General features: G+C 33.7%; 1 protein-coding gene across 4 annotated transcripts; it reads left to right on the top strand.

Annotated features, from left to right (window-relative positions):
- Positions 1–3887: 3887 nt before the first annotated feature.
- On the top strand, positions 3888–13085 carry LOC148625708 (uncharacterized). 4 transcript variants are annotated; one of them, XM_088569404.1, is made up of 4 exons: positions 3888–5120; positions 8652–8723; positions 9418–9539; positions 10655–13085. In XM_088569404.1, exons 1-4 carry the CDS (start codon positions 4242–4244, stop codon positions 10656–10658), a joined length of 1077 nt encoding a protein of 358 aa, XP_088425530.1. In that variant the 5' UTR covers positions 3888–4241; the 3' UTR covers positions 10659–13085. The 4 variants fall into 4 exon arrangements, with proteins under 4 accessions (XP_088425530.1, XP_088425531.1, XP_088425532.1 ...); XM_088569405.1 differs by lacking the exon at positions 8652–8723 and having other exon boundaries at positions 3891–5120; XM_088569406.1 differs by lacking the exons at positions 8652–8723; positions 10655–13085 and having other exon boundaries at positions 3891–5120; positions 9418–9543.
- Positions 13086–13254: the final 169 nt, after the last annotated feature.

Genomic DNA, 13254 nt, shown 5'->3' with positions numbered 1-13254 from the left:
ACTTTTCATTGTTGAGTCAGGAATCAAATAATAACAAAAGAAAAACACAAAAGTACCTTAACAATTTACAAAGAGACAATTTATTTGAGTGATCAAATTGTTTGACAAGACTGTGTACCACCAGAAACAGCAATTTACACAAAAATACTCACTTGAAACTAGCAGGGCATTTCAGATACCAAATTTGCTTAACAGAAAGCAGGGTCCTTCAATATAGGACTAAAAGGAAGGGTTCTACAATGTAAATGGTAGGAATGTTTGTACAAAATGGAAGCAAGTACACTACCATCAACTGACATTTTAATTTCTCCACTCTTCACATTGGTCACTATTTTCCTCCATTGTGGCTCCACTGTGTCTCCACTTAATTAAAAACTGAGATAAAATGGCTTTATTCCAATACTTTTCATTCATTTTTTCTGAATATAACATAAATGATTCTAACTTAAAGAATCATGAAATATATTTCGTCGTGTCAACCAATGAAACTATAAGCATATTTCGATATGGTGACTCCACTGTGTTGGATGGAGACACTGTGACTCCACTCTAAAAGTCTCTACTGTGAATAGTGGAGAAATTAACATTAGTGTTGACAATAGCATATTTTGAGAGTAGAAATGAAAGTTCAAAACCATTGTTTTGTCTCAGATTCATGGTTCTTTGGCTCCTATCCTTTCTCGTTTGAATCAAGGTTAGTGCAGTAAGGGTCTGTGAATTGTTTTTAAAGGACTCCTTCTTAGTCGTTGAACATTTCCTGGATGTTTATTAAAAAAAAAAGCAGATATTAACTTGCTTTACAATAGCATTTTTACTTATTTAGTAAATGGTTTCAAAAACATTGACATCTGCTACAACTGTTTCTAATGATTTTATATGTCATTTCATGCCTCCTCAACTAAGTGAAGGGCTGAAGAGTGTGCCCCATTTCAGAATGTTTTCATAGATTTAAAAAAAAATGTCAAATTGTATTGTGCTATTGTCATCATCGTTGTTAGACATACAATGACTTGAGAAATCTTACAAGCACCAACTACTAAAAAGTTTTTGGGGTTGTGACCAGGCGTCGGTTTCACAAAAAGTCGTAAGTGTGAAATTGATCGTAAATCATGACGTCACAATGCTAAATTACTTTATGACGTCATTACTTACGATCAACTTTACACTTACGACTCTTTGTAAAATCGAGACCAGGACTTAAGAAATTAAATCTTTTTTCTGGCAAAAATTCAGTAAAAATGAATGGATCTATTGGAAAGTGCCAACAAATATTTTTTGCAGCTTTTAGATTATGTATTAGAAAAATGTGTTTGATGAAGTTGTAGGATGATCTTTATTAGAGTTATTGTCCTTGAACTGCAGAAAAAAGACATGCAGTTTTTAGCTTATATCTTGAAAACCAACCGTATTACAGATAGAGAGTGTTTTATTGATGAAATAATCCAACAAAAGCTGCAAATGTATCCTTGTGTCGTAGTTTAACGAGGACTTCTTAGTAGCATTTTTCATCCTTTAAAGGTAAAAATGATGTGTTAGCAGTTTAAACTAATACTGAATTATTTTTCTTATAAAGATATATAAGCTAAGGCCATTTTAAAAAAAGTGTGATGAAGTCGTAGGATGATTATTATTGGAGTTACTGTCCGTGAAAACGAAAAATGACGTTATTTGCAGCTTATATCATGTATACGTATCTTAAAACCAATATACATTGAAAGAAATGATTTGTGTCATAAAGGCCTACAAAATCTGCAGTAAGTTTGGTTGGGCCTCTAAACTTTTAAACCATCAAATGATATGGATTTAGAATTTTAATTTTTTCCAAGGAGATTTTCAAGTATTTAATTGAGAAAGTCGTACATTCGTAGTTAGTTTTCAAAAGATCTGGAATAACTGCAGATGTTGACCCTCCCATAAATGGGGGGAGGGACTCCTGCAATTTCGATGAAAAATTAAGAATTTCACACACAAAACTGTAACATTTATGTGAGGTTTTTGATTAAAAAGACTATATTTCTCTGAAAAATACTAAATAATTTAATTTTTACACCCAAAATTTGTTTTGACGTAAAAATCTCTCACTTGAGACGGAGACAATAGGGGAGAATCTCCCACATTAACTATACCAAAGGTTAACAGGTATCGCTTTCTTGTAAGTACTGTTCAATGAATCAGTAAGAATGCACATGTATGCACGAATAAAAAATGCAGGATTTCTCTCCATTTACCTGGCCTATTAGACTCCTACATGTAATATACGTGCTACGGCTATAGTGCTTTCGTCAACAGTTGTACATGTATTGACCTACTAGACTCCTACATGTAACATACGTACTACGGCTACAGTATTTTAGACGCAGACAATAGGGGAGAATCTCCCGCATGAACTATACCAAAGATTAACTGGTATGGCTTCTTCGAAAGTATTTTACGACAAACGTGATGACTTTTTATTCAGAATTGTCAACTTTCCTTTCATCTGTGGCAACATACCTTCAGCACCTGACTATGGAGTGTTCATATCACAGCTCATACGTTATGCCGAGCTTGCCGAAACTACGCAGACATTTTGTATCGCGCTAGAATTCTAACAAATAGGCTTCTAGAACAGGGTTATGTTGCTACAAGATTGAAGTCATCACTACAGAAGATTTATGGTCGTCACCATGAATTCGTGGATCGCTACGGTGTATCCATCTGCGCCATGAAAACTGATTTGTTCAAAGTGTCATAGTTTTCCTTTCCTCTTTCATCCACCCCGGACTTGACTTTTTATGAGCAACTCGGCGGGTGTTTCTAGAAAAGCAGAGGACGCTTACCCTATTGGTGCACCTGTCCATGCTCCCAGTTTTTAGTGGAGTCCGAGTTGCTCATTTGCTTTTTTTTTACTTTGTATGTATAATTTTAGTTACTTTATGTTCTTTGTTGTGTATCTCTGTTTTCCAAGTCTGGTCTTTGTCCCTAGATTGCGTTCTTTTGATTAAGCTATAACCTTGGTTCCCTTGATTACTCTTTAGTCAACAGTTGTACATGTATTGGCCTACTTCTACAACGTAAGAGGTTGGAATTCCGTTCCTCTATAACGGATGGCACCAAGTCAGAAAATAGCTTGCCAGACAAACTCTAGCATTGCTGGAGTAGTATTGGCCTACTAGATTCCAGCATGTAACATACGTGCTACGGCTACAGCACTTTTGTCAACAGTTGCACATGCATTGGCCTACTAGAACTCCTACATGTAACATACCTAAAACGACTACTGTATTTTCGTCAACAGTTGTACATGTATTGGCCTACTAGACTCATACATGTAACGCTACAGTACATTAGACTCAATAGTTGTACATGTATTGTGTAACTTATACAGTGTTGTAGTCGTCTACTACTTTGTGAATCTTGCAACATATGTATTAATGTTTATTCATAATAATGTTTTTAATAAAACTTCTGAGGAATAAAGTTACTATGCATACAGTAATATTTTCCGTTTTGAGGTTCCAATGAGGAGATTTGAAAGGGGACTCGCTGTGTTTTGACAGTGCAATACTACACCCTGGCATCGTCATGGATTTTAATTAATTTCAGTATTGACAAAATATTCACAAATCATATATTTAACAATTCAACAGAATCATATTACGTTAGATTTTATACATGTAGCCAAGGAACTCAAAGTTCGGCAGTTTTAAATATGATCTTGAATTTGACTAATTTTTATACTTCATTTTGAATTAGAGAAAATTTAATTATAATAAGTGACATAAAATTGTGATTTCTTGATTGGCCCAGGGAGTGTAACATAAAGTCCCTGATTGGTCTATTAGCTAATTTGTACAATTAAGTGACTACCAAATTAGATACTGCCATAAATAAGTTAAATGTGTTAGTTGAAAAAATAAGTTTTGACATTTGTGTCTCATTGTTTTCATTTCTTGTCATTTCATTGTCCTATTTGTATGTTTGATAAATGTAGAGGACATAAACGCAGACGTAGAAAACATGTAGACCATGACCTACAGGTATACGACTATTAAATGGGACTTGTTGATCGTAGATAAAGGCTTTGTGTACACGTTTTACACCCGTATTTAACAACTACACAAGTGTCAGAAAATGGTGGAACTAACTGCCTTCTAAAATCAATAGCTCTATCCAGATTAAAACGGGATTAGCACAAGCAATCAATAACGAAGACCAGTAAATAACTAAATGTAAACTAGAGGAATGTTAAATTACACAAAATGTGGAAGAAAATCAGAGAAGCTTCGTCTAGTGTGTCACTCAGTTCTGTGAAAAATATATTTCGAAATTGGACATATGACAAATTCGAAGGCGATGAGGACGCTGGTGGTCAAAATGCTCGACGATTACAAGTGCAAACGGATTTAGACAGTGCAAGAGACAGGGAAAACAATGTAGTTTTGTGGTCTAAAACTGAACGAGTGTCACAACAAAGCAGTCCGGATAAATCAGATGATAGTGATGAATCTGATGACGAATTTGGTTTCGAAAGTCCAAAAACTCTATCCCGTGCGGATAGGTTTTCAACGAACACAGATCTCCAGCAACATTCACCGTATGCTCAGGCTTCGAGACAGACTCATGAGGAAAGTGACATTTCTATCAATACTTCAAAGGAGCAGGTTTGTGAATTCATAGACAGTTATGCTCAAAAACAGTACCGTCCGTTAGGCGATGAAGAATACTCTTATGAAGATATTGAAGACAGACCTAAGAAATCAGAAAAAGACACCAGTAATTTGGTTTTCAGAAGAGCAGAGGATGTACATAATAGTCTTCAAATAGAACAGACTGTCAAGGACAGAATAAGCTCATTGGTCTCAACAAGTGGTAGAAAACTATCTCGTAGTCTTTCTCGTAAAAATGAAAGTGGTCATATACCAAATCCAAAAACAGAAGTCAAAGAAATAGTAAACAGTTTTTCTCAAAGACGTTACCAACAATTGGATGATAGCGACGACTCTTTTCACAGCTGCCACGATTCCACACAGCCAATAGGTGAAATTCCAGGACTTGATGAAAACAATGTTTTCCACAAAGCCGACGAGGTACACACAGATCTGAAACAGAAATCGTCAAAGCTTAAAGGAACGAAGAAGGTATCTAATTTGTTCAGAAGAATGCCATGTATACCCGACAGTAATACCAATTCCTCTTTGAGATGAACAAACAAAACAAAATCATATTCAGGGCATTTCATTTCAACCTAACAATACATCTATCTCATTTTAAACTATTTTTATATACTTTTTTTTGTAATGCTATTTTTGTATTGTTATACTTGTTGATTGTCATTTGTTGTCATTTGCACTAAACGAAAAGAAATGCTGATATTGTTTTATGTTTTGTTTGTTTGCCATTGACACTGTTCTCATGGGTGGAGCCAGAAAGTTTGAAAAAGGGGGGGGAGGGGGGGTTCAAGGCTATAATTTGTTCATTTGTGTCCGAGTTTTACGCGCTATTAACAAAATTTTCCAACAAAAGTGGGATTCTGATCACGGAATCCTCCCCCTTGATCCATTACTGGCAATAATAATCGAATGAACGTGAACTTTTTAATGTTGACTGGACTTTATCCATTCTAAAACTATATGCTGAATAAACACGGAAATATTAAATTGTTTCCTTTACTCTTACACATCTTAAAAGGATGACACAAAATTCAGAGTCGCCAGGAACTATTTTTTACTTAGAAATGCTAAAAAAAGAAAGGGATTTATAGAAAAATTAAAAGACATATTGTAAGGTAGGCGCTGTAAATAAGGTGCACGGTGAGCTTATTTATTTCATTGCTCATTGAACGACAGTTCATAGAAATACCCTTACATACAAAAAGACTCTTTTATTGTTTTGTCGGTTCATTGTAGATTCAATCTTATAATAAAACACACACTGAGATCATAAAAATGATCCTAAGCATACACAATACTAAACTACTTTTAACATATCAATGATTTTTTGTTGGTTTATTTTAATCACCTATCATAAACCTTTAATTAGTATATATGAGTTGTTATTAGTTTCTTTGTTTTGCGCGACTTGGTTTGCTCTCCCAACCGTTGTTATACCTCCGCTTGAAAACGGGGGGTGGGGGTTTATAGTGATAAGGGTGTCAGTCCTTCCGTCCGTACTACCGTTATGCAGAGGGCTACCCTTCTCTTATCTGTTACTCTCTCCTACATCATTGAATGGGATTCAACAAGACTTTCGGTCTCAGTATCGTATTAATTTTCCCATAGACCTCTATAGTGAAGTGCATATTTTTAGGATTTTTTAAAAAATATGTAAATTGATTCAATAAAACTTTCACTTATGTAGCATTTCTAAGGACATGTGAAAAAATAATTTCCTGCAAAGAAAATAGGGTGAGTCCACGAAGATTGGACAGAAAAGTAGTCTTGAACTATAAATAGCCATTTTCCCTACTTTCACTTTCGTTTTGCACTCACCTAATCAACCTTTTCAGTGGAACATTTTTATGATATTATGTTAGATTTTCTTTTAAAAAAGTTCTTCATCTTACAGTGTGATGTTTGCTCTATTTTTTAAGTCATTGTTCATGTCTTTTGACAAAACATTAGTTTGTAGAGAGGCAAAAAGAAAATGCACTATATTTTTATGGCATCCATGTTTTGACGTACACCCGCTCAGGGATATGCAATACGATACTGGTACCTATTACTAATAAACATTCCAATATAATCCTAAAAGTTGTTGTTTTTCTGCTAGAGTATTCATTTCCATACTGAAAATTCAGAATATCATTGCCCTGCTACAAACATGAGTTTTCTATTAAAATTCTTATATAGGTACCCTATTCCAGGCATAAGACTAATATCTCAATGTTAGCCAGAAAATATTACTTTTGATAAAAAGCTGCTGCATTAATCAAACTAAGCAACTTTGTGGTTTATTCTGACATGGTAGATACATAAGCTGTACTATGAGTTCCAAATCATTATTTAATCCCCACTTGTGAGTTCCATATATGGAAATATTAATATCCGAACCTCCTTTTTTGTCTTTAACTCAAGGGAGCCTCTTGTTTAAAGTAAAGTATAATGACCGGTACAACCAACTGTTTTAAACTATAGATATGGTCATTTCAATTATAATAAATCCAGAAAAAATTATACCAATATCATAGTTTTAAAAAAATATAGCTTTTCATATGCAGAAAATACAGATTTTAAGCCATTTTGGTACCCCAGGCAGATACAAATGGACCTCAATGTCACAGGAAAAGGACTTTTTCTTTAAAACAGATAGCTATGATGCAAGAAATATAGTTTACTGGTATAAATATTATAATAACAATTGTCTGCTTTAGATACTTTTTGAAAAAATTCAGTTTTTATATGAAAAAACACCATTATTTTTCTTGCCGCATTAGAATCTGTCCATTTGAACCACTAAAAAAAGTCCACTAAAAAATTGGCTGATGACTTTTGTGACATTTCTGTGTTTAAATCAACCACACAGTTATATGGCAACTCATTTTAGCTATTTATTTGAAAGAAAAACAAAAAATAAAAAAAATATTCATTTTTTCATATATAAGAGGCAATGTATGGAAAATGACTATTTTCAAGTCCTAACCACATACTTAAAATGTGTTGTAACTTGAAAACTATCCTTTATGCAGGAGTATTACTTGCTTTAGGTTACCTGAATATAGATATGCTCATCATAAATAGTCAAGATAATAATTTTATTGAACTGATATCCTACAAATTCATGAAAACAAAATGCATTTCCAAATTTGGTCAAGATTAACCATAAATGCAAAAAACCAGAGCTACCATAAAAAATCAGGTTCAAAAGTTGGCTAATTCATCTTAAAAGTGTTACCTGTATTGGGGTACTACTTTTTCAGCTGGTAAAGACCACTTGCTGAATATCCAACTTTACTTGAAAAACTGGCTTACTAGGTCTCAGTATCGTATTAATTTTCCCATAGACCTCTATAGTGAAGTGCATATTTTTAGGATTTTTTAAAAAATATGTAAATTGATTCAATAAAACTTTCACTTATGTAGCATTTCTAAGGACATGTGAAAAAATAATTTCCTGCAAAGAAAATAGGGTGAGTCCACGAAGATTGGACAGAAAAGTAGTCTTGAACTATAAATAGCCATTTTCCCTACTTTCACTTTCGTTTTGCACTCACCTAACCAACCTTTTCAGTGGAACATTTTTATGATATTATGTTAGATTTTCTTTTAAAAAAGTTTTTCATCTTACAGTGTGATGTTTGCTCTATTTTTTAAGTCATTGTTCATGTCTTTTGACAAAACATTAGTTTGTAGAGAGGCAAAAAGAAAATGCACTATATTTTTATGGCATCCATGTTTTGACGTACACGCGCTCAGGGATATGCAATACGATACTGGTACCTTTCACTGAATACTCATCATATTGAAGATGAGTAACTCCTAATTGTACGTAAGATTCTTTATCTAAATGTTGTAGATGGTTTTCCATATAGCAAAAGTGTATTAATATAGACTCTTATAAAAATTGGGTACCCATTATTCATTCCCAACCTCTGCTACACCACTGAGTGGAATTTAATGTAGCTTTCACATCATTTGTATTAAACATATTCCCAAAGTCGCTTCCCATTTTAGATTTTGGAGGTCAAAAGGTGCTTGTTATCAAATGTGGAAGCAGGGGTATCAATTGATGGAGCATTTATCACGGTAATTCTAGTTTTGTCTACGGATTTCCTCTCGATCGTACCTTTTGTTTTCCTACTTCTAGACTTAGCTGACCTTCGAAATGCACCACAAATTACATACAATAGCCCTTTGTATATATAAATATAGTGAAAAAAAAACTGTAGATAATAATAATAATAATAAAAAACAAAACATGATAATGTCGACGTTATCATATGAAGTTACAATGGAAAGAAAAGGGTATTTGTGTTCGAATGTCTTTTCTTTTGTTTTAACAGGGGTGAGTTAATACAACTCATTTTAACTGAAAAGACAATTTAATCTTTGAATTATTTTTCTCAATAACTGAAATGAACAGGTATGTAATGATGTAGCAAAGAATAGACTCTTAAACTTGTACAATGCAGGAATGTGAAACGATGTCGTGAAATAAACCATTAAGCACATGTATATCCTAAAAAAAATATGGGGACGACCATTTGCTTTTGAGAGGGGGTATGGAAAGGTATTAAAACTCGAAAAATTATTACAACCATAAACAATATGCGAACAAATATTTTGATCCGAAGAAATCATCTGAGTCCCTCCCTCCTCAATTCAATATCAAATGACCGTCCCCTGAAACACAAGCAGTAAAAACAAATCAGTATTCGGAAGTCTTTACGGGTAAAAAAATTACATACAAGTGCATTTGTAAAATGATTTTCTATTTCAGGTCTTCAAAAACTTCAAAAAAGTTGGGCTAAGGGCAATCAATATTTTAAAAATATCTTTCATATATGGTTATGCAAGCCCACTAACACTGACTGATGATATGGAGTTTCCTATCAAAAGGAGGTAAAACATTGGTGTTGTCCCATGTACATGGAAATAATAGTGTTGTGTTGTCTTTGGTGTTGTGTTACGCTGCAAGGGCGGATCCAGGTTTTTTTAAAGGGGTTTGCAGGCTTTTATTTGCTCATTTTATCAAAATTTTGCATGTACTGAACAAATTTTCTAATACAATGGGAGTGGGGGGGAGTTTCTGGGGTTTGAAACTCCCTGGATTTGCCACTGCGTTCTTTCCAAAGTAATAACTGGAAATACTAATAATCGAGTTAAAATACATTAAAAGCTCAGCTTGTGCAAATGGTATTGCATGGTCTCTGACTAATTCAAGTATGGCATGTCAAGATTATATATGTTTTGTACATTAACTAGCTTTAAATGTATGATGTACCTACTGTTGTAATATCGGTAATATCAAACCGTGGTATTAAAATACTGATCGGCAATTCGTCATAAAAAAGATAACACAATAAATATCAAAGTGCAATTTATTTGTGTACTACATTGTACTTTTTAGGTTTCAATATAAAACAAGTAAACGTGTAGAAACACGTGGATATCAAAGTCAAAGAATATAAGTCTCTTTTTTTTCAAATACAAATACTTTTCTGAAATATATTTTATCCATTATCATAGAATCCAAGCGAAAACTTGAACATTTCAGCTACCTAAGGACTTAATTTAAATAGGGGTAAATCATGAAACTATCTCAATTTAGACCGTATCCAAACGACATACCACTGCATAGTTATTATACGCATATGCGAATACTAATGTGGGCATGGGCAGGGAATGCCAGCCCCATGATTAAAATGTTCCATTCAATCACTGCATATTTACATGTAGTGACTGAATGGAACAAGATTGTAGCAGCTCTCAGTCATGATCCCCATACAAAATCATTCTTCCAGAAGTTGGTACATAAAATGGTGAAATATTTTAAAAACCCACCCACTTAATATTACTCCTAGTTCCATGCAGTTTCCGATCCGACCCGCACACACTACCTACCACTCCACCATCTTGTCTGTAGGCCCGTGATAACAGAACTTGATAACCAACTCATGCCCCTCAAATGTATTTAATGACCGAATGTTTTGGTAAATAAAACTTATTTCTTCCAGGTAGCCAAACGTACAAGGAAAATGGTACGAAGATCTTGGAAATGGTTCAGTCGCGGATTTGCAGCATATGCCCAAGGAATGCAGTTTACTAACTTATTTGTTGTATTTCAAAAGCGAAGTTAGCTTATTGTGCATTGTGTATATTGTCCGGTATATTGTACTTTTCCGTTAACTTGCGTATATACATAGTGGTACAGTGGCGGATCCAGAAGTGAGGTGCAGGGGTTGATCCTCCCCCTTTTTATCGGGAAATTTGTCATTTTCATGTGTAACAAGTGTAAAATTGACACAAAATGGCCAATAATGTCCTAGCACCCCTACATTTCTAAGTGTCTTGATCCGGCCTTATGGTGCCGATATTTCTACTGCACTAACCAGTTAGGGGACAACCATTTGATTTTGAAAAGGATGGGTGGAAGAAATTTAAAATAAATATTTTGACTCGGAACTTTTTAAATCCTTTCCAATCATTTTGATTCGAATATTCAACTGATTTTCATATATATGATCATGAAAATAAAATGATTTGGTTTGATTTATTCACAAGAAAAATGAAGATTTCAACCTTTTACATGGTGAAGAAACCTTCAAATGTTCGTCCCATTTCCAAATTATTTTCTTACTTTTGTTATAAATTATCAAGAAGGAGAACGGTTGACACGCTACCAAAGGTCCTGTGAATTAGTTGATTATAAACTGGATATTCATAATTTGGTTTGAAAGCTATTCAGTATATTCGTGAAGTGTTGACTGCTACACCCAAATGCACCAGCTGCCATGAAAAGCACTCTATGTATGGTACACATTCCAGTGCATTTAAAGTTAATTTACTCTTCCTCCAATTTCTTTTTGCTTTTAATCTGCCCAAAATGTGATGACGGTGCTTTTTACATCTTCCACATTCAGCAAACTTTATGAGATAGGTGCTATTTGTTTTTCTTTTCATTTATATGATAATAAACATGGGTAAGGAGCCCCTTACAGAACCCAAGTACCAAAAATAACTTATACTTGGCCTAAAAAATGATTTTTTTTGTATGAACGACTGTAATGTAAATCAACTGTCTCAACTTTGCCATGGAAGGTGATTGTGCCTCTACATTGTCTTAAAAAGAAAACAATATACCAAAGTTTTTCAGCAATAACAATTTTTTAAGCAGTTCTACCTTTTATATCCTATATTTGAGCCCCCCCCACAAATCCTAAGGGTACTCTTTTATGATATATATATCAAATCAGGAGTTTAAATATATTTAGAGTGGAAGGTCCTACAAGTTTCCAAACCATGGTCGACTTAGGGTAAAAATAAAGTGCCAATAAAATGTGTAAAAGGAAGATTTGGGGGGACCCCTATTTTTTTTAGAGAATATTTCATATCTGGCAATGACTGAACCCAACACAAACAAACCTATCTCAGCTAAAATGAATAATAGTTATATTTATGCAATTGATTAATTTATACCTCAAGCCACGGTGAGAGAAAAGAGGGTTCAAGACTATCATTTACTCATTTTTGCCCTTATGTTGTGCATCATTAGCAAAAAGTGGGGGGGGGGGAGTGGCCATAGGCTATTATTTATTCTTTTTCATCCATATTTTGTATGAAGTTAACATATTTTTTTCCAAAAGGGGGAAAGGGGGTTCTAAACCCTTGATCTGCCTCTGATTATCAAAAACATATAAACATGTTTATAAAAAAAAGTATAAATTTGCATTTCATGTGAACTATGGGCCTGAGAGTAAAATGGAATTTTGGGGAAATAAACAACTGATTTTCCTATCAGCCATCATGGTAAGGTCAGAAAGATGACACAGATAAAACTTGTCTTCCAGATTTAAATCAAAAATACAAATATACAAATAAGAAGCTACCTGTTGGTAACTTTATTTCGTTTGTGATAATGAATTGTTTATTTAAGACTCAGTCCCTGTAAGAATCAGGCAGTAGGTGAAACATAGTATGAAAAAAAAAACCCATCATTTTGATAGTGTAATTTGACTATTTGCACCATCAGAATCAAGGAAAACAGACAAGATTTTCCATATGCTGGACCATTGAGTTACAATTTCATTGAAATGCACTGAAAATGAAAATTTCAAGGGCAGATAACTCTGTCAAAAACCTTATTTTTCAAAGATTCTATTGAAAATTTCTGAGCTAAGCCAGTGATGCAGAGATCAAATAATGGTCTTTTCAAATAAAGCATCCTTGAATGAAATTATATTATCAGAGCGGTAGGGTTTTGACATGCATGTTTGTGATTTTTCACATTTTGCCTGATTCTTACAAATATTTACACGTAACTTTTTATGATCTTAGTTGAATTCCAGATATTATTTACTTTATAGCATTATTTTATTTTTATTTAAATGGAGAACTTACTGTTATGCAATATTTTGTTACATATAATTATATAAATTAATTATTGAACTTGGTTTTTTTTATTCATTTATTCCATTTTAAATTTGATCAAAACGAGATGTTGCATGCTATGTCCTGCTAAGAATACACCACCCAACCATTTGTTTCAAAAGTCTTATGGTGAACAGGAAGTAAATAAGCAATTGCAAGGAACCTGGAAAGAAGAAACACTGTACAT

This window comes from Perna viridis, chromosome 2 (assembly GCF_037379345.1).
Source record: "Perna viridis isolate PV_CMFRI_1.1 ecotype Kerala chromosome 2, ASM3737934v1, whole genome shotgun sequence".
Lineage (NCBI taxonomy): Eukaryota > Metazoa > Mollusca > Bivalvia > Mytilida > Mytilidae > Perna > Perna viridis.
The sequence above is the reverse complement of the archived record's forward strand: the minus strand, read 5'-3'. Positions and strand labels throughout refer to the sequence as shown.